Source organism: Hippocampus guttulatus, chromosome 13, assembly GCF_054856545.1.
Source record: "Hippocampus guttulatus isolate MCC_2025c chromosome 13, RoL_Hgut_1.0, whole genome shotgun sequence".
NCBI classification, from domain to species: domain Eukaryota; kingdom Metazoa; phylum Chordata; class Actinopteri; order Syngnathiformes; family Syngnathidae; genus Hippocampus; species Hippocampus guttulatus.
This window is the reverse complement of record NC_141273.1, coordinates 6,792,841-6,820,755: the sequence shown is the minus strand read 5'-3', so window position 1 is coordinate 6,820,755 and position 27,915 is coordinate 6,792,841. Positions and strand designations below refer to the sequence as shown.

The 27,915-nt window shown below is 43.3% G+C and overlaps 2 protein-coding genes across 4 annotated transcripts in view; one reads left to right on the top strand and one right to left on the bottom strand.

The window, feature by feature from the left end:
* Positions 1-4,513: 4,513 nt before the first annotated feature.
* On the top strand, positions 4,514-8,004 carry LOC147196126 (zona pellucida sperm-binding protein 3). The gene is made up of 9 exons (XM_086127794.1): positions 4,514-4,572; positions 5,523-5,991; positions 6,059-6,171; positions 6,552-6,658; positions 6,742-6,916; positions 6,995-7,112; positions 7,183-7,262; positions 7,342-7,430; positions 7,503-8,004. The coding sequence occupies exons 1-9, from the start codon at positions 4,514-4,516 to the stop codon at positions 7,919-7,921; spliced, it is 1,629 nt and encodes a 542-aa protein (XP_085983920.1). The 3' UTR covers positions 7,922-8,004.
* A 265-nt stretch (positions 8,005-8,269) lies between these two features.
* Positions 8,270-27,915, bottom strand: part of LOC147196125 (uncharacterized) — a 38,341-nt gene continuing 18,695 nt past the window's right edge. For 2 of the 3 annotated variants that reach the window (XM_086127630.1, XM_086127629.1), the window contains exons 2-8: positions 27,029-27,341; positions 15,171-15,311; positions 15,026-15,066; positions 14,804-14,939; positions 14,481-14,591; positions 10,372-14,115; positions 8,270-9,020 (exon numbers count right to left, since the gene is read on the bottom strand). In XM_086127630.1, coding sequence (XP_085983756.1) covers positions 8,980-9,020; positions 10,372-14,115; positions 14,481-14,591; positions 14,804-14,939; positions 15,026-15,066; positions 15,171-15,311; positions 27,029-27,317 — 4,503 coding nt within the window. In that variant the 5' untranslated portion in view covers positions 27,318-27,341 and the 3' untranslated portion in view covers positions 8,270-8,979. Of the gene's footprint in view, positions 9,021-10,371; positions 14,116-14,480; positions 14,592-14,803; positions 14,940-15,025; positions 15,067-15,170; positions 15,312-16,298; positions 16,544-27,028; positions 27,342-27,915 lie in introns of those variants that run through there. The other variant, XM_086127632.1, reaches the window with a different exon arrangement.

Sequence of the window (27,915 nt, the reverse complement as noted above, 5' to 3'; positions counted from 1 at the left end):
ATTACAGCAAAACGCCAACTACTGTACTGATATATTGGATTGGATTGGATATAACTGGACAACAACAACAAAAATCCATAAAATAGTGAGACCGCGAACCTGGAAGGCACGATGGAGGGAGTTCACTGTGCTCTGTCCAACAGAAATTGGGGAGCCCTAGTAGTAATCAGCAGGTGCTGAATTCACTTTGCTGTCAGAGATCATTGAGAAACTGTGATTATCAATGTGATGATTAGATACATGGTATGCGAAGTGCATTCCATGTATCTAATAAGACAAGAGTACAAATGTGGTAAAATTCTGTCATTCCTTCACTGGCTCCCCATACATTTTAGAGTTATTTTCAAGATCCTCTTATTTGTTTTCAAATCTCTGAATAATCTTGCGCCACCTTACCTCTCTGAGCTCATCCGCCCCTACACACCTGCCCGGCGCCTCAGGTCTGTGGACCAGACATTATTAGAAGTACCAAGAACTAAACTGAGGATCAGAGGGGATCGAGCCTTTTCTGTTGCTGGTCCCTCTCTCTGGAATGACCTCCCACTGAACATTCGGCAAGCCTCCTCGCTGCCCATCTTCAAAACCCTCCTCAAAACTCACTTGTATTCTTTGGCATTCGACTCAGCATGACTTAGATTTGTTCTTGGTCTTACTGTTTGGTGCTTTCTACCGCCTTTATTACCCATTTGTCTTACTGTTTATTGTGCATGTTAAATTGCTCCATGTACAGCACTTTGTATGCAGCGATGGCTGTTTGAAAGTGCTCTATAAATACAGTTGACTTGACTGGACTTGACTTTCAAATATAGTGTTCTGTTTTGGGGAAGTACAGGTTTTATCAGTGTTTTTTTTTAATTTACATTGGTCATGATACTAAGATTCGTGCTGTTACAAAAGTTACAAAAATCACATTTAGACACCCCCCCATTGACATTTAGTCGTTCATGTTTTCTTGTGATTTTACTTATGAATGTTGTTATACTATTCCCAAAACATTTTCACAATCTGCTGTGATTAGTTAGGATAGATCACTTTATTTCATGAAATTGGATTCATGAGGGGGGGGGGGGGGTCAAGTACCGTTGCTGACCTGCTGTTGGCAGATACTACAGAAAACAGCTGAGAAACTCGTCAAACACTATTGTATTGGTAAATACACGTCTTAGCATTTGTATGGTAATGGGGGTGCAAATAATTCAGAACAGCTGGTGGCTATCTCATTTCCATCCCAACACTCATCATGTTGGGGAACAGTGAAAGGCGTGTACTGTATAGCATGCTTGAAGACATTATCAGGTCAAACTTTTGTGGTACCTGAGGTGGGGCTCGACTTCACTGCGGCTAGTATATTGTTCCGTTTCAATCTTACTCATCACTTGTTCAGCCTTCTCTTTAATCACACATCAACAGTGGGCTGGACAAAAGCGTCTGTACTATGTTCAAGCTGAGTGAATGACACTGATTAGTTGATGGTCATCTGTCTTTGGCAAACAGCCCAAGGTCAAGCACATGATGGTGGTGGGGAGACCTGAATACTGTGCTATCAAACTGGAGGCTTGAAATAGCATGACAAGCCTTGAACATTTAAATTAAACAGGTGACTTGTTGGCCCCAGCTCCGGCCTCCCTGTGTGGAGTTTGCATGTTCTCCCCGGGCCTGCGTGGGTTTTCTCCGGGTGCTCCGGTTTCCTCCCACGTTCCAAAAACATGCTTGGCAGGCTGATTGAACACACTAAATTGTCCCTAGGTGTGAGTGTGAGCGCGCGTGGTTGTTCGTCTCTGTGTGCCCTGCGATTGGCTGGCAACCGGTTCAGGGTGTCCCCCGCCTACTGCCCGATGATGGCTGGGATAGGCTCCAGCACCCCCCGCGACCTGAGTGAGGATTAAGCGGTTCGGAAAATGGATGGATGGACTTCTTGGCCAAAAAAGATTATTGTGTTTCTGATGTAAAAACTGGCCCGTTGGCATCGTTCTTTCACAATTTCATATGCATGGTGCTAAAACTTGTCAGTACAGTGGTACCTCGACTTACACACACCTCTTCATACAACATTTTCAAGTTATGAAACGCCTCAATGGGAAAATATTGCCTCTTGTTACGAAAGAATTTTCAAGATACGAAAAGGTAAAAATACCACCAAATCAACTACAAACACTTATTTCAAGTGGAATGCTGTCATCCAGTGGTTATATTAAAAAAATAAGTCTAACATCTCTGTTGAAATGCCAGGTTTTTGTGATGTATAAAATGAGACCAAGATAAACAATTCTAAAACTCTTTCCACCATTTATATGACTTATAACCTATACACCTTAATTTTTTTACATCTTTGCAAAAGTAAGAATAAAAACCCGACAGAATGAAATATGTCAAGGTGGAAGGAATTCTGTACAATTCAAAATAGCTGTCACAACCTTCAAACTTCTGCGAGAAAGCATAAAAATGTCACGAAAAAGCTGACAAGAATATCTGAGCATTATTTGGGGATAAAAATGGTGTCAGGAATGTGCCGATTCCCACATAACAAGAGATCAAATGCCACCTGTTATATTAAACAATAAGAAATTGACAATATAATGAATGAACAACTGTTTATGTTTAGGTGCACTAGTAGCTAGTTGAAGCTGTTGCTAGCAAACTGCTTCTGTTGTAGCAGAGAGAATCCGTCAACGTTCGCCTATGTAAGCCCATCGAAGCTTTTTGAGACTGTCTTGATCATTCTTCTTCTTAAACTTTCTTTTGAGGGTTGTCCTCAGCGATTGATTCTCAGTTATGCTATTCACTGCCTTTGGATTACGTGCAAGATTTGAACCTTCCACTGCGAATAGAAAAGTATGTAAAGTCATTTACAGTATGTAAAATGACTCACATTCAGAAGCTCATAGCAGAAAGACTGACACAATTTACAAAGTAAAAAAAAGCCACTGTACTTTGAAACAGAAAAAAACAGCTCAAAGTATGTATTATTTTTCATGGCAAAATTATATTTATTATGGGTAAACTTTTTTTTTTCTTGACTCTGAGCAGGACTGCCTTCTAGCCCAATTTTGATTGGTGCCAAAGGGAACCTTGTGAAAAAACATCCATCTTTAAAATCTTATTTTTCCTCAGTAGGGACTTTATTGGGGTAACAATCCTTAACACTGAGAAAAGCCCACCCTCTCCGTTACCCCACACCCTCTTCTTAACTTTAAGTGGCCACCATTGTCTTTATTGTTATGGTAGTATACGTGTGAGGATGCTAAAGAAAGGAAAGAGGGGGGTGGGTTTCACCTCGATTGAGCACTCATGTTAGTCACATGACCCATGGAGTATTCCGAGGGGTATCACACAGTCGGCAGAGAGGGAATTTGGATGGCTGGATGTGAGCATGAGGAACCCTCCTTTTCCCCACGACCTCCATGACACTCACACTAGCCTTTGACCTCTACATCCCGTCTCTGAGCAGGTTTCAAAACGGGTCTAGTCAACCAGAGACCATGCAGATAATGTGAATTATTCACACACGTTTTATTGCTCCCATGAGTGGTAAAAACACCACTAAGACACCCCCCCCCCCAAAAGAGGAGTGGAACAGGCCGGCTGACAGCTTTAGCTGTCAAAAATGACATAGAGCTGACTTTTTTTTTTTTTTTTTACATTAGATGTTATGTCCTCCCATAATTCTCACAATTGTGAGTTGGAGATGCAATTTTAATATATAATAATAATACATTTTATTTATAAGCGCCTTTCTAGACACCCAAGGACACTTTACAATAAAATACATATATTATTTTATGTATTATTTCTTACTTTCTGGGAATCTGTAAATCATATCAAGAGTGAAACTCAAAGTCAGTGTGATAGATATTCAAAACAACCACACAATCGTGTTTTATTCCAAGGGCAGTGGCAACTTTGGAGGTGTTGTACTTCCACTGAAGGAAAGTGAAATTGGTATCAATGACTGCTTGTCGTAGCATGCCTCTTGGTGGCTAAGATGCGTCATTACATGCTCTTCTCTTACGGCGAAAATCGTTTCGGAGCCGTGGCTATATAAATATATATATACAGTATATATATACAGTGTATATGTATACACTGTATATACACACACTCACACACACACTCACACATGTATATAACGGTACTCCAGTGGATCATTTTCAGGTTTCAATTTTCCATACAAATGTCAGGACTAATGTACGTATTATATTTGAGATAAAAAGACAGTCAACATTTATTTTGGGGAGATTAACATTTACACATATTCACAACATGCTCAAATATGTCCTTGGAGCTTTTGAAAGAAAAATGAATAAACTAAAATAACTGACGGGAATCGAATAACCCAGGGGTAGGGAACTCCGGTTCCTTGAGAGCCATATCCTGCCTGTTTTAGATCCCTCCCGACACCAACGCATCTGATTCAAACGATCAGTTCATCAGCAAGCTCGGGAGAAGCCTGGAACGATCATGATCAATTGAATCAGATGTGTTGGATTAGGGAGAGCTCGAAAACAGGCAGGATATGGCTCGCGAGGAACTGGAGTTCCCGAGTCCTGGAATAACCAGTCCCTCGGTGCGATTGTGAGCGTGGATGGTTGCGTGCTGGAAACTATCCCAGCTGTCTTTAGGCAATAGGCGGGCTACACCCTGAACTGGTTGCCAGCCAATCACACCTGGGGACAATTTAGAGAGGTCCATTAAACTGTCATGCATATTTTTGGAATGTGGACGGAAACCAGAGTACACGGAGAAAACACATTCCGGCATGGGGAGAACAGGCAAACTACACTGGAAGGGCAGGGTCTAGATTCGAACCCTGGATCTCTCTACTGTGAGGCAGATGTGCTTACCAGTCACCCTCTCCAATTATTTTTTAAAATTATTATTTTAAATGTTTAATGTCAATATTTATCAACACCTGCTGATATGAAATACTGAAATTGTGACACATTTTTAGTCCCATTTTCTAACTTCATGGTGTCATGCTTCAAAGTTACCACTAAAACCTGTATTATTTTGCATTTGAATTTATTTTAAACAGACTAAAACTCAGGGTGATGTCAATTTTATTTTTCACTTTTGTTAATTTATTACAAATGACTCCTAAATCGGAATGAGTTTTATTTTGGAATTAAATTCCCTATTGCAAAGTGAGTCTTCGGCCTTTTGTCAGGAATAAACAAAAGGTCTTCAACATTATTTATCACTGGTTTCATAGAAATTTTATTTCTCAAAAGCAGGGCAGTTGGCACGGCAAATATGGCCCTTCATCAGCCAAATGGCCAATGTTTGCTGATTGATTCGACCTTTATGTAAACTAACCATTTACAGCTGTTGTACAAGTGGCACGGGTCTCATTATTTATAACACAGAATTTAATACTTTTTTTTAACAAAATGAGCCCCCAGTTGCCTGTTACTTGAATTATATGATGGATTATATGATGAAACATAAACGTGTTGGCGCCTATGTGGTTGTCCAATTCTTATCTTTTTTTTTCTTTTTAATGTATCGCCTCTAATAACCTCCAGCTGTGACCATCCGTGGTTTTACGTGCACCTTGCGAGGAAAGACCGACCAAACGTGACAATGACTCGGCATTTTTACTCTTTATTTTGTGCTTTGTTACTTTTCGGCCTCGGCTGCTGCCAATCAAGTACCGACGGCTCAACGTCTTCCGTAACGCGAAATAAATTAACCAAACTGGGCACCTCAAAATCCAAACCTCGCACAATTCAAGTGAACAAACCCACGTGCGGGTTGCTTGACCACGACACCGCAAAAGGAAATACCCGTTTGGGCTTGACATACCTTTCGGACGTCTCTGTGACCTGCTCCGCGTTCGATTTGGTCGTCCGTGTCAAGCCATCTTTCTACGGATTCGGCGCGGATGAGTCGGAGCTCCAACTGGGCCCAAACTGCCTAAGCAACGGTGCCCTGAGCCCCTTCGGAGACCTGCTCTTCATCTATCCCCTGACGGCGTGTGGATCCCGGAAAGAGGTACGTATGCTATGGACACTTTTTGTGCTTCATAGAATAACTTAACCCCCTCTCCTCCCCACGGCAGTTGCAGCGGGACTTCATTGTCTATAAATTCACTCTCCATTATGAACCTTCAACCGAAAGGTTTCCAAGCGGAGCGCCTCGGATTGACGTCGATATTGAATGTCGTTTTCAAAGGTAAGAAGAGGTGACAAAAGTAAAAACACTCTGTACTTCAGTTGACATTTCCTGGCGGCTCTCCTGCTGGCTAGACGCCAACTTTCCCACAAGGTAATTTATATTCCAAGAAAACAAAAGCAGCTTGCTCAATAAAGATCGGGAAACACTTAGTGCGGGACATAAAAAATATTTATTTGAATGTGGCATCAGTATGAGTTGATCCTTTTGTGCAACCGAGAAATTCAACACAAAACACGGAAAGTGAAATGATCCCCTTAAGAGATAAACAGGTGAACTGAATTAATGTAAGGAAGAAAAATGCTGTTGTATGTTTTTTTTTTAAAATATTTTGTTATCAGAAAACTGACTTGCAAATCTCTCATGCTATCTTTGCCAAGGTACCACCATGTGTACCAACTGGCAGTCAAGCCCACCTGGACAAATACCTTTGCGCGCAAAACTCTGAGAGCCCATCCAAATGAGTTCCAAATTCATCTTATGGATGGTATGCCTAAACACAGCATACGGGTATGGGGATGCTTTACGTTTACGTGCATTATGTCACTGTAAACTGTGTGTCACATTCAGATTCATGGCGCAATCCTGTCAAAAATCAAGTCTTCCAGCTTGGTCAGAGGGTTAACGTCCAAGTCTCTGCTCCACATCTGCCCGCTGGAAGGAGACTGTACATCAGCGACTGCTATGCTTCCCCAGGCGGTGGCTCTTCATCGTCCTACAAGTACACAATCATTGGCAATATGGGGTATGGATTATGTACATGACTATGCAGGTTATTCTCTTTGGTGTTCCATTTGTGATGTCACATTTTCGCCCTCCGTAGTTGCATGATGGACAGCAAGCGAGACACAGGAGGGGCCACTCAATTCGTCTCACATGCTAACGGGACCCTGAGGTTCTCATTCAAAGCCTTCCAGTTCATTTTTGATCCAGACAGTGAGGTGAGACTCAGCAGCCGTGCCCCCTTTGTCCTAAAGTCAAATTTAACTTAATCTGTCGTCTTGTTTTCAGATCAGCATTTACTGCAAATTATTTGCCACATCAAAAGAGCCAGGCCCAGCGCAGAAATCGTGCACTTATGGAGAGGATGGGTCAGACTTAACTCTAAATTAATTTATTGTTCAGTCTTCACCGAGTGGACGGAGCATTTTTTTGTGCATCTTTTGTTAGGTGGAAGGCCCTTTCGGGAGATGATTCCATTTGCAAGTGCTGCGATTCACAATGTGTGAGCTCCAAGTCAAAGAGAAAAAGCATGGAAGGTACGCAGGCTTTTTTTTTTTTGTTTTGGTTCTTGAATGTTTTTAATCCATACGTTTTGTTTCTTTACAAAGGGTCCGTAAGGAGTGGCTTAATGGTTTCAGATCAGCCGCTGGTTGCAGAAGGCTTACTGCGTGTCAGAAGACTGAACAATCCCCTCCACGATGTGCACAGTGATGACATCTTGTGGCAACATGCACACATTCTCAAGAATGATGACGAAGAAGAAAAAGACGATGTGGACGATTCTGGAGGAGAAAGTGTGATTCTAGAAGAAAATATAAGACATGACGGTGACCCGGTTGCTCTTCAGAGGAAAAGATCTGAAGCCAGCATGCAAGGAGATCTGCCACCGCTTCATGACAAAAGTGATGAAGGAAACCAAAATCACTCGAATGGGACTGAAGAGGCAACAAGAATGCAATCCTCCAACGTGCACAAAAATGAGCTGGTAGATGATCAAGAGCTGACTTGGTATTTTACATGGATGTAATATTACCACAGCTGAATACATCACTCTTCACACACTGCCATTTCAAAATAAAATTGGGCATGCATCATGATGTGGTAAACATACGGCTTTTGCTTGCATGGTAGTTTTTTTTTTTTTTTTTAAACCTAGGCTTGTAGCTGGAGCGTCCAATGGTGTCAACTGACAACGGTATTCCGAAGTGCTCCCGAGCCTGCGTCAATATACCGGTTTTTAAAGCAGTGTCACCGGAGGGGTCAAAGGTCATGGGCACCCAGTGTTGGTTTTCAGCCTTGCTGCCTATATGTGCGGTGATTGATAATGACGTTGCAGGCATCAAATTCAGAGTCCTCCGCAGTAAGAAAGAACATGTAGTGTGTCCATAAATCTTTATTTTTTACATTTATAAATGATTTATTTCACTCGTCTTTTTAAAGTCTGTGGGGGAAAAAGGTTCAAAGCAGAATTATCCCACTGAGCCATAACAGCAAATTGTGCTCTAAATAAGGAATTTCAGTATTACTTGACAGTGATTGTTAACTGACCTTGAACTACATTAAAGGCCATGAACACAGAAGACCTGAAATTAAAGGATCATCTTTTGAATTGTTGAACAGAGAACACAATAAGAGTAAGAGTGAAACACAAACTCTTGATTCATATTATAGAGATTCATACAACTTTGCAACGAGGTTGTAGGTACCCTCTTTCTGAAAAATAACTTATTTGTTTTCTTAAACATGGTGTTTGGAAACATCTTTGGTAAATTACAGAACTCCCCGACATTCGCTATATTTACAGAAGAGCGCCCTGAAGTCCCATTGTCAGAATTCCGACAAGCACTGATTCAGCAGGACATACTGCACGACAGCGGCACAATTATTATCAAACAGTCAAGGGTAGCATATTTCAATGTCTTGCATCAGTAAAGCTCAGAACACCGTGTGGCGCGGAAAACGTGCTGTATCTACGAAACTGTTGAATGTGCACACAACCCACACCATTTGCATCAGAGTGATTTTTTTTTTTCCAATTTACAACAACTTAGCAATAAAATCTGTCTCGTCTTCAGTATGAAGGGATCATGTCTTTCCTCCTTCAGAAGTAGCCGCCTCTGCTGCATCTGAAGTTGAGAACAGAGGAAGAGTTGGTTAATGTGCTGTTTTGGGCACTGTGGTGACCTATTGGATGAAACTAAGGTAAAGCTACAGAGTTGAAAATTAACTCCCTATTTTAAAATACATTATTTGTGTGTTTTTTCTTTTTACTAGTTATTGTTATTATTTTAAAAAGTGCTTTTCTATTACCCAGTATAAGGAAGCTTTGAGATGACTAATCATTGTGAGCGTCAAAATGATTGAAATGTAACTTATCTAATACAGTGGTGCCTGGAGAAAAGAATGACTAACGGTAGTTTTGTTTTTGTTTTTTTCAAGAAAGGAGCTTTCCAATTAATTTTTTGCTTTGACTTGTGAGCACAGACTTGAGAAGACGAGCACTGTAGGATTTCAGCCAACCTCACAAAGCAGCACTTAATAAGGAACCAGTGCTTCAAAAAATGCACTTTCCACTCTCAGTTGAGGTTTACTGTGAAACTAAACTTAGAACAAGTCAAGTCAAGTCAAGTCAACAGTATTTATAGAGCACTTTCAAACAGCCATCGCTGCATACAAAGTGCTGTACATGGAGCAATTTAACATGCACAATAAACAGTAAGACAAATCGGTAATAAAGGCGGTAGAAAGCACCAAACAGTAAAACCAAGAACAAATCTAAGTCATGCTGAGTCGAATGCCAAAGAATACAAGTGAGTTTTGAGGAGAACAAAGAAAATTACACGCTGTGTATTTAAAACAACAACAACATAGTTTAGTCTTTCAGTCCACTATCTTAATGGCAACATTAAAGAGCATCAATAACGCTTTAAACCAGGGGTAGGTAACTCCGCTTCCTCAAAAGCCATATCCTGCCTGTTTTAGATCGCTCCCTATTCTAACACACCTGATTCAATTGTTCATGATCGTTTCAGGCCTCGACAGAGCTTGATGATGAGCTGATCATTTGAATCAGGTGTGTTGAAGTAGCGAGAAATCTAAAAGGGGCAGGGTATGGCGCTCGAGGAACTGGAGTTCCCTACCCCTGCATTAAAATAATGGATTGAAGAGAAACGGTGCAGCATCACTCGTAGACAGAATGGGTTAATGGCATTTCCATTCATTTCAGCAGGAAGACATTAGTTGAGATACAAGTGTTTCAAATGACAAGTATGGTCAGGGCATGAATTATGCTCTTATCTCAAGGCACAACTGTAACAAATCCTAATTATCCATCAAAAACATTTAGCATTCCCCTCTCAGTTCATTATTCCAATTCAGCGAGAGATCACGCCCCCTTGATTCTCAATTGATAACTCAACAATAATACGAGTTAATAAGTGTTGATTGATAATGAAAAATATGTACTTAAACTCTTACCGATGATGCTCTCGGTCTGTGCTGGCTGTCCTGCAGTCTGCTCCATTCCATCGCCGTTCTCCACATCTATGGCCTTTGTTATGGGTTTCTTTGCAACAGGTGGTGGCATCTTGACTTTCTTTGCCAACTCCACCTCCTCGACCACCTTGATCGAAATGTCTTGGGTTTTCTGTAAGGGTTTTTTGGTGTCTATCACCACCCTCTTGTTCTTGGAGAAGATAAAGCTTGCCGTGCTGGTTGGAGACCGACTGTGGTCTTTCGGGGACGTGGGTGATTGCAAGCTGAGGCGAAGTGCAGAGCTGTCTTTTGATCTGGCAGCTGTCCGCAGGCGGATGGCCTCTTGTAGGTTCATGGAGGGGAGAGGAGAGGTGGGCATTGCTGGAGACTTGAGGGCTGTAGGTGAAAGTGGAGGTGGAGGTGGAGCAACAATAACAACAGGCTGGGGCTGGGGCGGAGCTAGCACGGAGGTGACAACGGCAGGTGGAGACGTGGATGTTGGCGAGGATATGATCAGAGATCTCCTAATGGGCTTCTGTGGGGCCTCATTCATGAGTTGGGGGGCTGGCGTAGGGTTGCTGGCTTGCTGGTTTGTCAAAACGTCCACAGCTTGAGCTTGTTGCTGTGCCACAGGAGATTCGGGGCTGTTGTTAACGTGCCGCAATTTGACCATCTGCAGAAGGGAAGCGGTGACCACAGGGCTGGGTTCCTCCTGAACATGATCAGAAGAAGGTTGAGGGGTTTCGTTCTCTGTGCTTGCAATATTTGTCTGGTGCGAATGACTGTGAGGACCCCCAACAGGAAGGGGTGGTGGCACAGGAATGCTTACAGGTGGCGATGACTGCGGGTCCTTGGGCCTCTCTGGAGACGTAGGGATGTCAAAATGTGATGGGCTGGACGTGTCGCTCGGTGGTGAACTGGGGGCCTCCTGAGCATGGAGCCCATCAGTGTTTGGTACTGCAAGCTTACTCGAAAGGAGAAGGTGTAAGAGAGTTGGAGGCGGAATACTTTGTGGGGGAGTAAAAATACCGTGACGTGACAGCAGCTTATTTTGAGATTCAGGTGAGACGCTCTCTTGTTGAAGGATGACCTCTGACTGTGGTTTTAGGGATTTATTTGGTGGTGGCGGTGGAATACTTTGGGGCAGATAGAGTTTGAAAGCCGGGGTTTCTTCTTCCGGTGTCTGTGAATGACTTTCTTGACAAGATGGAGAAACAGCGTCTTCAGAACAAAGAGCTGAGCCCCTTTCTGGAGGCGGAAGGAGGTGCTGACTTCCTGCTGGGGGATCTTCTTTAACATTGACCAATGGTGGAGGGATGCATTTTGTTATCTGAGGAGGCTGTACTTGAACCGGTGGTGGGACAGACTCTATAGTTAACACAGCTGGAACGACATCTGGGGGCGGTGGAGGAACCTGTTGAGTTATCGAAGGAGAAACCTCTTTCGGTGGAGAAGTAATGCCTTCTGTCATTCTCATAGGGATGGCGGCTGTCATTGGTGGAGGGGGGGCTGCGTAGGCTGGTGGAGGGGGTATTTTCAGGGGAGCTGGAGGTGCAACCCCATGTGCTGTGACAGAACCCTCTGGTTCAGGTTCCGTGGTCACCATAATTATTGGAGGTGTGCAGTATGAGTGACCTCCCGTGATTGTTCCCGAAGCAGGTACGGACCTTGGCGGCGACGTCGGAACGGTTGCAACTAACCCGTCTCCACTAATTAAAGGTGGAGGCGGAAGGGGGAAATCTAACTCATCAGGCGCACCCGCCACTATTATTGGTGGAGGTGGTGGGGGCCAGGATGAATCAGGGGACGCTGCTTTGTTTACCTGCGCGGTCTGTTTGCCGGGGGGCTCTGGGGGGAAGTGTGCAGGAGGAGGAGAAGGGGACGGAGTTACGCGTGTTAATGAAATGGCATGTTTGCTATCCACTTTAGTCGTTACGTCTGGAGCTTGTGCGGGTGGATTTTTGCCCACGTCACTCCTCATGGCCAACCTTTCTTCCCTTTTCTCGATCGCCTTCACCAACATTCCATTCAACATATCACTTACACGTACGTTCTCATCATTCTGTTTCACTTTTCCATTTCCTTCTAAAGCTACATTCTGAATCAGTCTTTCATTGCTGATTTTGTGAACCTCATTCACATTCAAAAGTGCACTTTCTTGAACCTTCTGTGTACCTAACGCAACTCCATTCGTAGACTCCACGGTTGCCGGCAGACTTTTCGGTTTTCGTTCTCCGGTCAAACTTTTCACTGAGCCCTCTGTCGACACAGATGCAGATGACCTCTGCTGTCTCCTGTCTTTCGGATTCTTTTTGATGATGGCAGAGACGTTGTCTGGAGCTGGGGGTCCCAGAAGCAACTCAAAGGTGCGTTTGTTGTGAGCCCAAACCTCCGGAGGAGGGGCTGGAGGTGCATGGACCTTCGGGTGTGGAGGGATGTCAAAGAGTTCTCTCAAGGTCCTCACAGAGGGGCTGACGCTTTCACAATCTATTTTCTCTGACTTTGGGTCCTGGGTGGATCTTGTGTTTTCATTCGTTTCCAAATGTGTGAGGCGGGGTGGAGATGAGGCACCGGGAAATAACCTTTGCAGCTTTGCGAGAATTCCGCCTTTGTGTTTCGGTGAGGAGGTGCAAGGATGAAGCTGTGGGGACATGCAGTCTTGGCTGGAGTAGCCGCTGGATGGGGAGGTTATTTTGCTTACTTTATTCTCCTGTGATGATTCCCACTTTTGTTCTGAAGAAGAAACCGTTTTTCCCACCTTTGCTGAGTCACTGGCCTCTGGTGTTTTTGCCATACGGAATATCACAGAGCCTGTTGAGTCATCCAGAGAGCTGGTGTCCCCGTTGTAGCCGGGGCTATCAATGGTCCTCACGGGGGACGCTTCGGGCACATCAGTCCCCCCACCTAGAGCTGAGCCGCTTTGAGGAGAGGGCTCCTTTGAAATGACCACCACCTCTGCTAAATCTCGTGACCGCCGCTTCATCTTGTTGTGCAGAGAATAGGAGCGGTTTGGGGGCGGCGGTGCCCTTTTGGCCTTCATAACAGAGAGGCTACGCGCAAAGGGCCCCTCCCGCTGAGCGTCACGTGCCTTACTAATGAGCTTGCCGTTGATGATGATTTTGATGGAATCGGCATCTCTGTCTTGTGAGGACGCCTTTCTGGAGATATTGCCGCTAGAGATGGTGGAGGAGTCTGACACCAAAGTCTCTGAGGACTCGGACTGGCTCCAACCTGAAGCGTCTGACAGGTGGTAGGGGTTGTGGTGGTAGGCTGAGCTGATTTTGGAACCTCTAGAGGAGCTACGGGATGGAGAAGGGCTGGACAGAAGAAGGCTGCTCTTGCTGACAGTGCGGAGGCTGTTGCGGCTCTGGCCTCGGCTGATCTCCACCACTTCAATAGATGGCGGCAGCACAGCATTGGGGATGATTTTAGACATATAAGCAGCCTGGGGGGACATTGACATGACCGGGGAGGGCAGTTCCTGCTGGTAGCTGTTGGCGGTGGTCATTGAGGCAACGGCCACTGACCGAGGCCTCTCCCCATCCAGCAAGTCCGGGCCCAGTTGGTGCAGCAAGGCCAGGTCATCGATCTGACCAGCACAATTCTGCTCAACTTTGTTTTGGTTGATGGGATGGATCCGGTTTTGGCCGGTCTCATTAGCTCCGAGTTGCTCGCCGTCACTCACACTGTTGAAATACTCCTCCTCATCTAACTTTGAAGATGTTGTCCGGCCAACTCTATCCAAACCTGATGGTAGGAAAAGTAATCAACACACGTTCTGAGGTACATCTGTGGTGCAAATCATCTTGCTATTAAACCATCACCACGCTATGATGAAACTGTATCGTGTTTTTGCTGACACATATTGTTGTCATGTAGCTGGTTCTCCGCAGGTGTTTTTCTTATCTACCTAAGATTTTCTTATCTACCTAAGGGTGTCTCGACAAGTGATTTGAATTTAGAAAAAAAAAGAAAAAGCGCGTTTGAAAAAAAATCTAAGGTTTCTGCACCCATTATACGACCAGCAAAGATAAATGAAGACCTGCTATCGTTTGAATCAATGCGGCCAATAATCTGTCCTCTGGGATAAATTTCAAACATATGCTCCATACCGAATTCTCGCTGGACATGCCGAGGGATGCTTGCCACAGTCTTCCTGTGTCGTCTTCGTGTCCTGCCTTTTTCTGCTTGCTTCCCAGAGTTTAAAGGCCTGAATGTTGATCCTGGTCAAACAGAGAGAGGCAAGAATAGTCTCTCGAAATTGTCCGACAAATACAAAAACATATTGAAAGTAAACTCTGTGTGAAAATTGAGGCCGACTATAAACATTTAGCAATGTGCCCGGGTTCTCCCTCCTCCCACCATCCGTAACCCATTACGATAAAATTGTCATTGATTGCTAGGAATTGTAAATTGCGTCTTATTTTGCAGTTACCTTGCCTGGTGAGACCAGAGCGGGAGGATCTCGTGGACACAGACGATTTCATCGAGGCAACAGAGGATGCGTCAGGAATGGTGCTGTCAGTCGTAAACCCTCCACCCTCCCCGTCTGTCTGGGCCGTCATTGTCGACTGACAGGGGTATATGATAACAGTTCATTTTCGGAAACTAAAATTAACCCAAGAAATAGAGAAAATTAGCTTGCAGAATAACTTACAATTGTGCTTTCATCATCTTGGAACTCCAGACCAGCGTTATCTGCAAAAAGAGCGACATTCACATCTGCCCTTTTGCAATGTCACACTTTTGAACCACAGACTTATGGCATGCACTGCCTCTTCGGGACTACAACAACATTTTACCTTCCTGTTGCATCATTTTCAAGCCTTCCAAGGCCTCACTGTGAAGGTCCTCAAGGTACTTGGGCCTGCTGGCCTCGATGAACACGTTTTCCTGGAGCAGCGGAGGAGGCGGGGTCTTGTCATCATGCAGATTTAGCGCAGCTTGAAAGAGAGAACAAGAAAGCGAGGCGAGGTGATTAGCAAAGTACATTGTTACTCTAACAGCAGATTAGCTGCCCATATGTACCTTTCCCAAAGAAGCAAACAGCAGACAGAAAATCAATGAGATTAAAACCTTAGTTTCACTCTTGAATGCAGGATTAAACTTTGCCTTTGACATAAGCGCCAAGAAGGATTATCAAATAATATATTTTTTTAATCGACTTTTCTATAATTAATGATGGGATTTACACATTCTTTTGGACCGAATCTCATTAGACAGTGAAAAGGTGAAACACCGTCACATTAAATTGTCCATGTGTCATATGATATTTTTCTTGCTGAAGTAATTCAGGGACAGCAGCAATAAGGTCTCATGACTGTGGATTCAGTCCAGAAAAAGACAACCTGATTTGAGATACAAATGACTTTCAGTCACATGAGAACTTCAAACAAGACAGAAACCTGAAGAACCACTTTGTCGGGCCAATGAATGTCTCGCATTCTTGCACTTAGATCATCACTGATTTCCATGTTGCTGTACATTGCCCTTATTTTCTTGACCTAACATATCAGCTACCGGAATATTTGGATCTTATTCACCATACAGCCACTTCAATATGTGGGCCATGTGATGCAACTCCGGTGGGACCTGCTAAGACACTTTTATGTAATGCTGACAGCCACTCTACATTTAGCCACCTACTGTCCTCAATTTGCCACACAGTCACTGGAAAGCCATGTGAGAATTAGCCTTAGCGGCCGCATGCTTAACTCTTGATTGTCAGCACTCTTTTGTAACAGCAATTAGAAATTTCCTATCAAGAATGTTACTATTGCAGTATACCTTTCTCACATTACGGAGCATGTTACAGGGGGACGTGTGATCCACAGTGAACTGGTTTCCATGAAGCAGTCCTGGTTTCATTACGTACATAAACCAATCTGCTTTATTGAACGGATAATAATCGATGTGCTGCCTTCACTTACCTTTCTTCTTGACCTTGGGAAAACAGTAGAAACTCGAGCTGAAGTCATTAGTCAAAAGCACCACCATGACTTCTTTTATAGCCCGTCAAAGATCCAAAAGTGCAACAGAATTTGGTAATTAAAAAAAAAAATGTCTTGACCAAAACTAGGCAAAAATCCACATGTAATTTCAACAGACTGCCCGATTAGGACAAAATTATGATCCGTGTTGTTTTTGTCCATTCCATTCAAAGTGGACAATGTCTCAACAGCCAATGGACAATCGGAGCTCAAGCACTAATCCTGTGCAGCCTAATTCCTGCCATCCCTCTTGCTGCCCATCTGCAAACAGCCTGATTGGTCAGCGGGGATCAAACTGTGGTCGTAAATGTCAACAAATAAGAAAGACTTGTTGTCAGGGATTTGACAAACGAGAAATTTAGCGGCGTTTCCTCACTTATTCACTGTAAAAGCTTATATTTCCTAAACCCCTCTCTTTATGGGGAGGTTTATTATTTATCCACAAGGGGGAGCATGTAGACCGAGTCAATGAATTCCGAAAAAACAGGATTAAAAACATGTTTCAAAAGTGGCCTGAAGCTCCACAGCACATGGCCACACATGTGAAAGGTCTTCCTGTAGTCTTCACACAACTTTGTTAGGTCGTAAAAATGTAAACCGGACGAGTCAGACGAAAACAGGAGACTAATTTGTGATTTAACTTATTGATGAAAACTAGTTCGACGTGACATTGACATGACGTCTTTGAGGTGTGACTTGATTTAGTTACTGTATTTTCTATTTACGTCTCCCATGCAATGTGTACATTTGCGGCTAGACAGAATATACGACATCTGAACACGTGCAAAAGGTTCTTATGCTTGCAAATCGCCTCAATGTCTCAGACAAAATCAGTATGCAGAAGAGCAGAATGAACTTTTATGTGTGATACAGAAAGAAAAAATAAATGAACCACACTGGCTTGCTGTTTTGGCATGCACATTATGTATAGAGTGACTTGATATGGACACGAGACGGTGTCTAGTTTCTGTGACTGAACACGCTTGACAGGAGAGGCATGGGTGGGGTACGACTGGCAGTTAATGAGGAACTTTGTCAACTATCACTTGACTGCACTGGAATATGTGTGCATATTAATCACTGACCTCTTAAAAGCACCATCTGTCTGTGGTGGATTGACAGTATTAACAGGCTGGAAGTGATTATGTATCAAATCCGGGCTGATGTTTACATCTTGGATTTGAATAAATTTGCTAAATCCACTGGACACGACCGTGTGCGTAACCAGTCTATTCAAGTTACAGAGCTCAGCCTCCAGAAAGGGAAAAACATTGTGTGACAGAAAATCTGCTTATGGAAATGCGATTACATTCAAGAGTCATACTGTAAATATTAATTCTCTTTATATTTGGAAAATGACAAAAGGCTTTCAGAAACATGTCAATAAATTGATTGCCAACAACATTCTGTTCAAAGACTAACTCCAGTTAAGTAATCAAAACAGTCTTGTTAAAGAAAAAGGCAGAATTAATGAAATGTTTGATTTTAAAAGTATAACTAATGAAGTTGCTGATGTGTCTCTCTTCATTTTTTTGGTAACTTTTTTTTCACCATTTGTAGTGAATGACAAAACCATCTCCTTGATCACAATAATACGGTCATTTAATCGGGGTCAGATGACAACTGTTATTCATACACGACAACGGCAATTTTATTCACCTGACGGTCCCGCTGAATACGAACTCTGATAGTCTTTTGCGAACAATTATTTCAATGTATTGTTGACCTTGAAGTGGCCAAACTGACCTGAAAAAAAATCCACCTGTCAAATAAAAAACATTACAAAGAGCGTTAGACCTACAAAATTGTTCCAGCAACACATTAATAACTTGTTCAACCTGCTGTCGACAGTTGGGGATTACCGTGCATTTGTTGCAGCTTCACAAGGGGACGTGTGATATCACACTGTAAGCGGAATATGCACCACGAGAAGCGTTCGAAAAGAATGAATACCAGTGGTGTACTGTATACAGAAAGCATATCTATCAAAATAAAAGTAACATTTTGAGCTCTTTGTAAAAGTGACGCGACTCAGTGTCGCCATGGTTCCATGCACGTATCCCATATAGCGCAAAGACCCTGCCCTAACCTTCCCCTTTTAGTTCTGACACAGCCTGGCTGTTCAGTGTTTTTGTGAACCAGAGACAACCACCCTAACACAAACCACAGTGGGAAACATGAATGGGCCACTGACTGTATTAAGGATGAAAAGATTTGCACTCACAATAACATTATGTACAGCAGTACCAGTCCATTAAGATCCAATATAAACATTACACACAAGCAGCAAGGCCCCAATTGTTTTTGGATAATTTATTTTTATTATGATTATTATTGTCATAATTTTGTGTTTGTGTTTATTTTTCGCAAATAAAATAAAATTTGGGGGGACCTAAACAAGCACAAAAACTCAAACTGCACACTCATCAGCCCTGATGAAAAATTTGATATTTTAGAGTTGTCATGAAACAAAATGGCTCAGAGTGTAAAAAAAATCCCAGTACGTTTGACCAACACCTACAAAAATTGTCAGACACATGTAACACCCCAAGATGTACAAAAAAGTCCATTGCAGTCATAATTGAAAATGAACAAAAAGTGAGCTATGAATTTTTGAAAGTCCAGTTTTGGCTCTTTTTTGCACATTTACAGGGGTCATACTTTTAGGGATATTTGACTTTCAAGTGAAACTTCAGGACGAGCCTAAAATGCATTCAAGGTGAACTTAATGTGAACTTTTTGAATGCGCATGTCCGACTGTTAAATGTTTCAGTACTTTTTGCACAAGTTGCTTTCTCTAACGAGGAGCTTAATGACAAAATTCACAACAGATATATGACCCTTTGAAGTGATCAATAAATGTCCTGCTTCAATTAGAGCTAGTGTTTAAACAGTCGTCCTCATCACACTGTTCACATTTTGACATCATGAGACCAAGACGACACCTAACAATGGATCAACAGTACCTTGCCATTGTGATGCTTTAAACAGGACGTTCTCAGACGGAAGTGGCCGCTGAGCTTAGAGTGTCACAGTATCATCAGCAGGTTGCAAGAGAGATATTGGAAGAGTCACAGACAGATGTAGAAGTGGACATCCATTGGCCACATCCCATGCTAATGACCGCTACAATGTGAAAAATGCCCTGAGAAACCAGATGATGATTGCCACTCAACTCCAGACAGGTTTAAGGGAGGCCCATATTACCTGAATAGCAATAGTGATTGTGCCCCTACATGAACCAATTCAAAAAGAAGTTTGCCATTTTTAATTTCCTTTCAGATTTAGCCAAATTTTGGGCCTTTTATACTTTACCAAAATATACCTAGGAGTGAACACTTCGTATACATACACACTCTATTTTGCAGAATCTAGCTTTGAGCATTTAGCTTTCTGAGGCTGCAAGAATTATGTGGTCACTTAAACCATCTAAACAACAACCATTTAAACTATTTTCAGCTAAACAGTCTAGTAGAAAAGGCCCCTAAGGACGTACTCACACAAGGCCATTCAAACCGTGCCAGGCTTGGGCAAGACTTACCCTCCCGTTCCTGTCCTTCACTGCATGCACATGTTTTTTTGTTTTTTTTTTAAGCATTCTAACTTTATCCCATTTTGCATTTGCTCCCATATACAAGGTTGAATTCTGTTCATTTCGATTGGGAAACGTGACAGTTGCTTTAGTGGAGTATATGACAGCACATTGCAAAGAGTCATGTGCGTGCCATTGAACAAGCCTGCTGTGGACTCTTTTAGACACGGTATTATTTCTATTTGCTATTATACATTTTGTAAGGTGACGGTTATCGTTATCGTATAATCAAACCCTTTCTGACAGTCATCAGACATCAGCGAGGAACCAGGTTCCATTAAAGGTCATGCAGGAGAATGTAAACTATCAAGGCCTGCTAGTGCGAGTTTAAGTGCAGCTTTACAGACTCTTACTGTATGGTATGACAGGCAATAAAACTGGATTTGATGTTGTGTGCCACGCTGTAATGGAGTGAGTTGAGAGACATGTTTAAGGAAGACTGAGTCATCGGAATATCAGAAGAGTGTGAGTTTATCGCTGTGGGCTCCTGACCTTGACAGAACACTATGTGCTCGGACAGGAAACAACCAGCACCTTTGTTTTACCAAAACCTCCTGTGTGAGAGTGCCAAGTTATCGTCCATACTATGGAGTCCAACTCTTAAATCTTTTGTCTTGTAGTTCTAAAGCACTCATTCAACCCTGCGTTTACTCTGCATGACTCACTAAAGACACACTTATCAGTCTGTGTGTGTACTCACTACACTGCAACATTTTTCTTTCTCGACAATAGTCACACTGTAGCACAGGGGTGCCCGATACGTTGATCGCGATCGACCGGTAGCTTGGGGACTGGTCTCAAGTCGATCGCGAGGGGGGAAAAAAAAACCAAACCAAAACATTTGTGTGTCTCTGTGTGTGGTATAATTATGATATGCACCCTTAGCATCCTATCAGTCTCACTTTCACAAAAAGTCTTTAAAAAATAAAATAAAATAAAGCAGGTCACAAAAGCCATTCAGTTGGGGTCACATGACCTCAACTAAAATAAAATCCCCATAGATACCTGCAAATGCCTGTTGTCATATATAAGTACCACTTATCAGGTACATCAGGTAGTCAAGCTAAAGAACCACTCATTACATGGGCGAGTGTCATCACAACACACATGCACGTTGCAAACCAACTTGTGAGAAACTCCTTTTGAGCCCGGGCGTCTTAAACGTCAACTCAGAGTACACCTCCCTGAAACGAATGCATCCTAAAAATGTTTTTGGTCACTTTCCATAATGAAGGGAAGACAGTGAATCAAACCAGTTCGTCTGTCTGTCCTTGTTATGTCATTGTCACAGATAACAATGACACGTTTGAGAACAGTGAGAGTAATCATAAAGGTTTATGACGGGGAAAGCTTAACATTGGAACGGATCATTTCCATCAACTCGCATTTGTATTAGCCAGTCTTCATTGGGGCTTTGGGAAACAGATGATTCTGCGACATAAATTCTGCCTAGCAACAAATGATTTGGAATGTGCCCAGAAAAAAAATAATAAATTGAGCAATATTGTTGGCATAGGCTCCACCTACTAAAAAACGGCATTGTTGTTTCAGTGCTGAGGTTTAATTATGAATCATGTAAAATGTTTCTTTTTCTATTGTATTGTCCACGCAAGTGTTGGCGCTCCACCACATTTTTGTTGTTTGTTGCAAGAAGAATTGTTGACCATACTGAGATGAAGCAAACATTTACCGCTTGGTGGCTAAAGGCAAACAAATTGGAGAGATCACATCGTAACCCCTCGACAAAAGCTATCCGCCTGACAAGTGCCTCTTGCACCTCTATGTGGCTGCTTCTTTCACTTCCCCAAAGAAAGCCAGGGTTTCATTTCCTTGTCCGCCATCTCACAGCTAAAACTGCTATTTTACACAAAGCTGACGCTGGAGCTGAAAAACCTGTACTTGCAACAGTAGCGACGGTGTCACACCTTTGTATATCCTGGCCATATGTTGCAATCCGAACGATCACACCAAGGCTCCTTATATCCTCCTCCTTCCAACAAATGGCTTCATAAAGGTCAGGCATGTGCGGAATCTTAGAAGGGGCCTTTGGGGAAAACAGGTGACCTGTTGATGTATATCTGGAGAGGAGTCCATGACCCCGACCATCATCCGCTTACCTCATCCCAACTGTGCTTGGGCCCAAATGACATCTTAGGTCCATTTGCCTAGTTTTGTTATGCACTCGTAATCAGCAAACTTCCCGGCCTCTGACACACTTACAAGAGGAGCGCTTGACTGTTTGCGACGGTTCATGCACATGCACGCACATGTGTCATGCAATTACTGGAAGGAAACCGCTCATTGCCAGTCATTCATAACGAGCATCATGCATAATATAAATACATAAAATGACAGGAAATTAAGTTTGAAGAAAAAATGCCACTGCAAGTTTGGTCATGCACAGGTGTGTCCGTGTGTGCATGCAAGCAAAATTACGCGTGCGGACAGTACCTATGTCGTTAATCTGACAGCCACTTCTTCGCGATAACTACCACTGTTAATAGAGAACTCAAAAGAACTAGAAATAATCCACTTTCTAAACAGTCTACAGCACGCTCTGTCGCACACAGCTGCATACACATGTGCGATGTACAATTATATAATTAACGGGATTGCTCCTTCTAACTATTCATGAAACTGCTTCCTTGCACAAAAGAATCTGATTGATTTCAACTTCACTGAAGTTGAAATGCATACACAAGTCGGTTAGCAAGGAAGACGATGCCAATAAGACTAAAAGATCCAAAAGGTCAGAGGTTATCTATCACTCCAGCCCAGCCACTGTGCTGTTCAAATTCCACCGACCTTGTTTACAGAAAAAAAAAACCCATTCCGAAAAAAGGTGAAAGGTCAGACAACTTTGGATGCATCATCTAGATCAGGGGTCACAAACCCTTGCGACATCGAGTGCTACCACCGAAAGCATAACAACTCGGGGGCAAATTTGTTTGACATAACCTTTCTAAATAATTTGTTACGTCTGTGCAAGTGTATATAAAATGTACGAATATGATTTCAAGTCAGCCAATATTCCCCTTCCGTTGGCGTAAAACCAGGATGTCCAAACAAGACTGGACCTACCTCAATGTTAAAGTAGTATGTATAATACTAATAATAACGAATAATAAAAGCACAAAATAACTTTCGCACTTTATTTTCTGGAGCAGGTTCAAAGTGTAGTGATATAAATGATTTGTGTTTAATTCCATCCACTCCGAAAAGACTTGGTGAAGTCATTCATGCCTAATCCTGATGCTAATTAACAAGCATGCAATAAAAAACATAACTTCCTTTGGGGGCAAGGGATGGGGGGGGGGGGTCTAGTTTTTTGCAAATAATAAAAGGGTAAACAGTCAGATTTGTATCTTGTGTCATGAATTAAGTGGCAAAAGTCCCTGACAAATCTTATTTCGCTCTCTGTGGTTGTAATTGTAACATGAAGGCTGTAACCAAAGTGATTCTCAGGTGTTGGTGTCGTTGCCACATAGTGATCCTTAATGGGTGCCAGTTTCTCAAAGAGGAGGAATTGTGAGAGGTCAGGAAAAACAAAACCTCTTGTTCCTCCGTCAGTGTAACAGTGCTGGCACAGCTTTTTAATGAACTGGCTCGGTGCCAGGCATTGAGTGACCAGGAGGCCCCTTTCTGGCATCGGTGCGCATCATCATCACAAGCTCATGTGGGGGGGGGATCTAATTCTCTGTGCCAGCGTGCTACAGTCCAGCGAGTCCTGCCCCTGAAGGTTACTCACAGAAAACACACAGAAGGGAGTTGACTGTGCTTGTTGCCAATAGCAACTTTTTGTACACAAACTGCTCATTGCTAAGGGTTGCGCCAGTCCGCAGAGACATAACAGAGCAATGATCACAAATGAAACTGGAAATGGGTTAGGCTGCTGAGTACATTATCAGCAAAACAAGAAATAACATAACTACACCAATTAATTTTAGCAAGCGTATCCTAACGTAAATAGCAGACAGGATAATGGGCTAGTAATCCAATAAACTTGCCAACAAATAACATCTTTCCTCTTCTCTCTCCTCTACGCATCTGCCAGTCTTGCAGTAATAGTTTTTAGAGGTGTAACAAAAAACGATTTCCATCCGTCCATTTTCCGATCCGCTTATCCTCACTAGGGTCGCCGGGCGTGCTGGAGCCTATCCCAGCTGTCTTCGGGCAGTAGGCGGGGGACACCCTGAACCGGTTGCCAACCAATCACAGGGCACACGGAGACATACAACCATCTGTGCTCACACGACAATTTTGGACAATTCTGAGTGTTCCATTAACATGCCACGCATGTTTTTGGAATGTGGGAGGAAACCGGACTGCCCGGAGAAAACCCACGCAGGCACGGGGAGAACATGCAAACTCCACACTGTAAGGCCGGAGCCCGAATCGAACGCTGCACCTCTGCACTTTGAGGCCGACGCGCTAACCAGTCGACCACCGGGCCGCCCCCAATAACAATTTTAATTGGAAAGCACAAACTAACCAAATCGTTTTACTTTAAAAATATGACGTCCTTTTATCGTATTGCACCCCGGGTGTTAAGGTTCGTATCAAATCGTCTTTTGACAAATTTATGGTACTGGCATTCCTACAGTAAATTAATGGTCTACTTTCAACATGAAACTAACCGCAACATCCTCTCAAAGTGAGCCATACCTTATATAATTGAGCGGTAATCCCACCAAATCGAACCGATCTGAGGTGTTCCGCTTTAAAATGTCCCGTCTTTGAATCGTATCGCACCCCAAGTATCGTGAGATATGTACTGAATCTGGTTTTTATTGGAAAGATGCACACCCCTCGTAGTTTTCCTTCTTTGCTGTTGTGTTTGCATTATTTACGATAACAAAATTGTTTTCCAAAGAAAAGCAACGTGGAAATCAATCACAGAATAGATTGTGGCTGACTTGAGAGGTTTCATTGTATGTAAAGCAAAATGCATGAAAGAGTCACAGACAAGTCCTCTCTGGTAATCTCTGGTAAGGGCAAACTAAGAGCAACTCCACATGCTTCATTGACACAATACATTTTGGCAGTCAATTGTGCAAACAAGGGAATCAACTCGGCCCTGCTTGCATGGTTGACCTGCAAGCAGGGCTTGCAAAACGATATCTCCTTATCTCCAGCCGAGTTGACTTTTTTTTCCCAAAACCTTCAGCTTTTCCTTGCGGTCGCAATGAACCACACGGAGCACTATATACAGCAAAACGAGGTGCCTGCACTCGCCAGACACATTATTAGATCCACAAGTATATTCGAAACAATCTCTCAACAACCTTGAGAAAGATATCAATCTTAGAAAAGACAAACAACAAGCCATGTATTCTAGGTTTCCATTCTCGATTTTTAAGTAGTGTTATGTCTGGACGTGTGTTCTTATTTAACAGTGGTGGAAATGAAACATCTGTGTGAGCCGACATTATTTTGGACTTTGTGGAAATCCCCTGACACCCACCCTACTCAGGTTTTGGGTTCACACTTTGAGACCTAGCATTGAGCGTAGCGGGCGGACTCTCTCTCTCGTCTGGAGTGTAATCAGGCAAAACTACAAGAGTGCTTGCTGCCAGAAGACCGTGGATAAAAACGGCTCAAAACAAGCAGTACTTTTGTGTTCTTGCGAGAGCTGCCTCATTTGCAAAAAGTACTGCCTCCGTGTCTGATATTTTCTCTTCTGATTATACCTGTGAAAAAGGCGTTTGAGTAACGACCGTGTTAAATTTAGCAAAAACTTAAAGCATGCCATTTTGTTGTCGACAAAACGGAATGTGTAGTTCGCAACTGGTTGCGCAGACTGCAAAGAGAAAACTGGTTTGGGGTTGTGTCGCAGGCATGTGCAAGCTCAGACAAGAACTCCTGAGCGCACCTCTGGGAAAAGTCACTTTTTTGCAGGTGAGTGTGAATACCTTACGCCGTTCAAAGCGTGTGGGTGTTTAAACCGCCTTCCGACGGCTGTGCGAGGGTGACCTGATGTCTGAAAAAGCCCCGATTCACAGAGTCTGAGTGCAGCACTCGGTGGTGAAACACACCAGGTAAGTCGGTGATTGTATCAAAGAACGGGAGAGACGACAACAGAAAAAAAAGCAGACCGAAAGGTCAGCCGGCGAGGAGGAAGTCTTCAAACAGTCTTCCAGCGAACAAACATGTAGGCCCCGGGGCGAAGGAGCAAGATATTCCACAGGTTTCCTTTAACTTATCGCAAATGTTGCGGTGGAGTTGCAACATTTGTAAGTATTGCTTTGTGTCAACACAAAACTCGAATCGATTTATATACATGTGCGTACACACGATTGCCTTACGAAGATATTCCAAACTGCATGTGGTGATGCAGTCAAAGTGTTTTGGAATGCCAACATTGGCAGGCAGCTATTGAATTTTGCATGATTGAGGTGCATTCCCGGGACATGAACAAATCTTCAGCCCAAATTCAAATGAGTCAGGAAAAAAAAAAAAAGCTTCCAAATTCGTATTACATTCTAGAAGGGCTGAACTAAAAAAAAAAAACACAAAAATGGCTGATTACATTAGAACAGTCTTGGGCAGCTTTCAAGACTGATTTTGTTTTAAATGTTCACGTTTATTCAAATCAAATTGGGGGGGGGGGGGGGGATAAGCCTAAAAAGTTGCACTTTGAAACACGAGCTGCCCTCGATATGAATTTACGCCATACGAGTGTTGTGCTTTTTCTTTGGCTTGTTGTTGACAAGGACAAGCCAAAACAAGGGTTTACACGAGAAGACGAATGCGAGAAGAATGTACACCAGTGACGTGGAGAAACTCATTCTCAACTTTGAGGGAAAATACTTGATTTACTTGTGGTTTACTCGAGTCACTTCAGCGACTTTCATGAAGCATATCCACAGCACGAATTCCTTTTCCATTGCACCATTGCCACATTGTGTTTTGTTAAAATCTTATTTTGTTTGTTGTACCGGCAGTCAACCAGCATCTCAGAACCAATCGGGTTCTGCTCCGGAGGTTGTGCTTTAATTTATGAAAATTAAATTGCATAAAGACGAGGCCAAAACTTGCTTGCAGAAAGCGAATGATAGAAGTTGCGAGGGCTTCTTACCATGACTGTTTCCTTGGGTATGTCTTCCTGACTTGTGTCCTCCCTTGTTCCCGCCGAGATGCGCGGCCACGTGTCCGTCCAAAGCCAAGTCCAACGCGGGGCCGAGACCGGGGTTCTGCGCATTGGCGTCGAGATTCTTCCTCTTCTTGCCCTTTAGCCAACCCAAGGCCCGGCCCAGGGAGTGACTGCGCTTTTTCCTCCCCTTTTTATGATGCTTCTCTTGGGCAAAGATCTCAACCACATCGTGGGGAATCAGCTCCCCAAAACCCAGGGAGTCTCGGTTGGACATCCCAACACTTGCTGGATTTGAGCCCTGAAACAGACACGCACAAAAAAACGAATGGCTTATTCAACAATGCTTGTGTTGTTCCTCGGTGTCTGGTAGATACATTTTAAAGCTTTCCTGGATACGCCACAAAAGGAGCGAGTGTGACAGTGGCGGATTCTCAACGATAAACAAGTTTGAAGCCTCGGGTCCATTTGTGTGCCTACGTGTGTTTGTGCAACTCTGTGGGCACGACTCACCGAGTCGGCCACATGGCAGCTAAACTCGGTCCCCTCCGCAGCCTCGAAACCAAACTTCACAGTTCTGCAAAGAAAGGCCTGGCACCGCTCCCTTCATTCCACAACACAGAGTCATAACTCACAAAGCCGCACCCCACAGCGCGCACACAGCTACACAACACACAGGCACAACTACACGCGATGAAGCCCAAAGCGGGAACATAAACAATCCCTGTTGTGCATCAACGTTCATCTCAGAGAACTTTTCAGGTTATTCTCAATCGTATCTGCCCTTTCATCTTTCTCCATGAGCTCATCACCCTCCCTCGTCCTCCTTCCTTCACCTTGCTAAGCTGCCGCTCCTCCTGGGAATCTGCAGCATT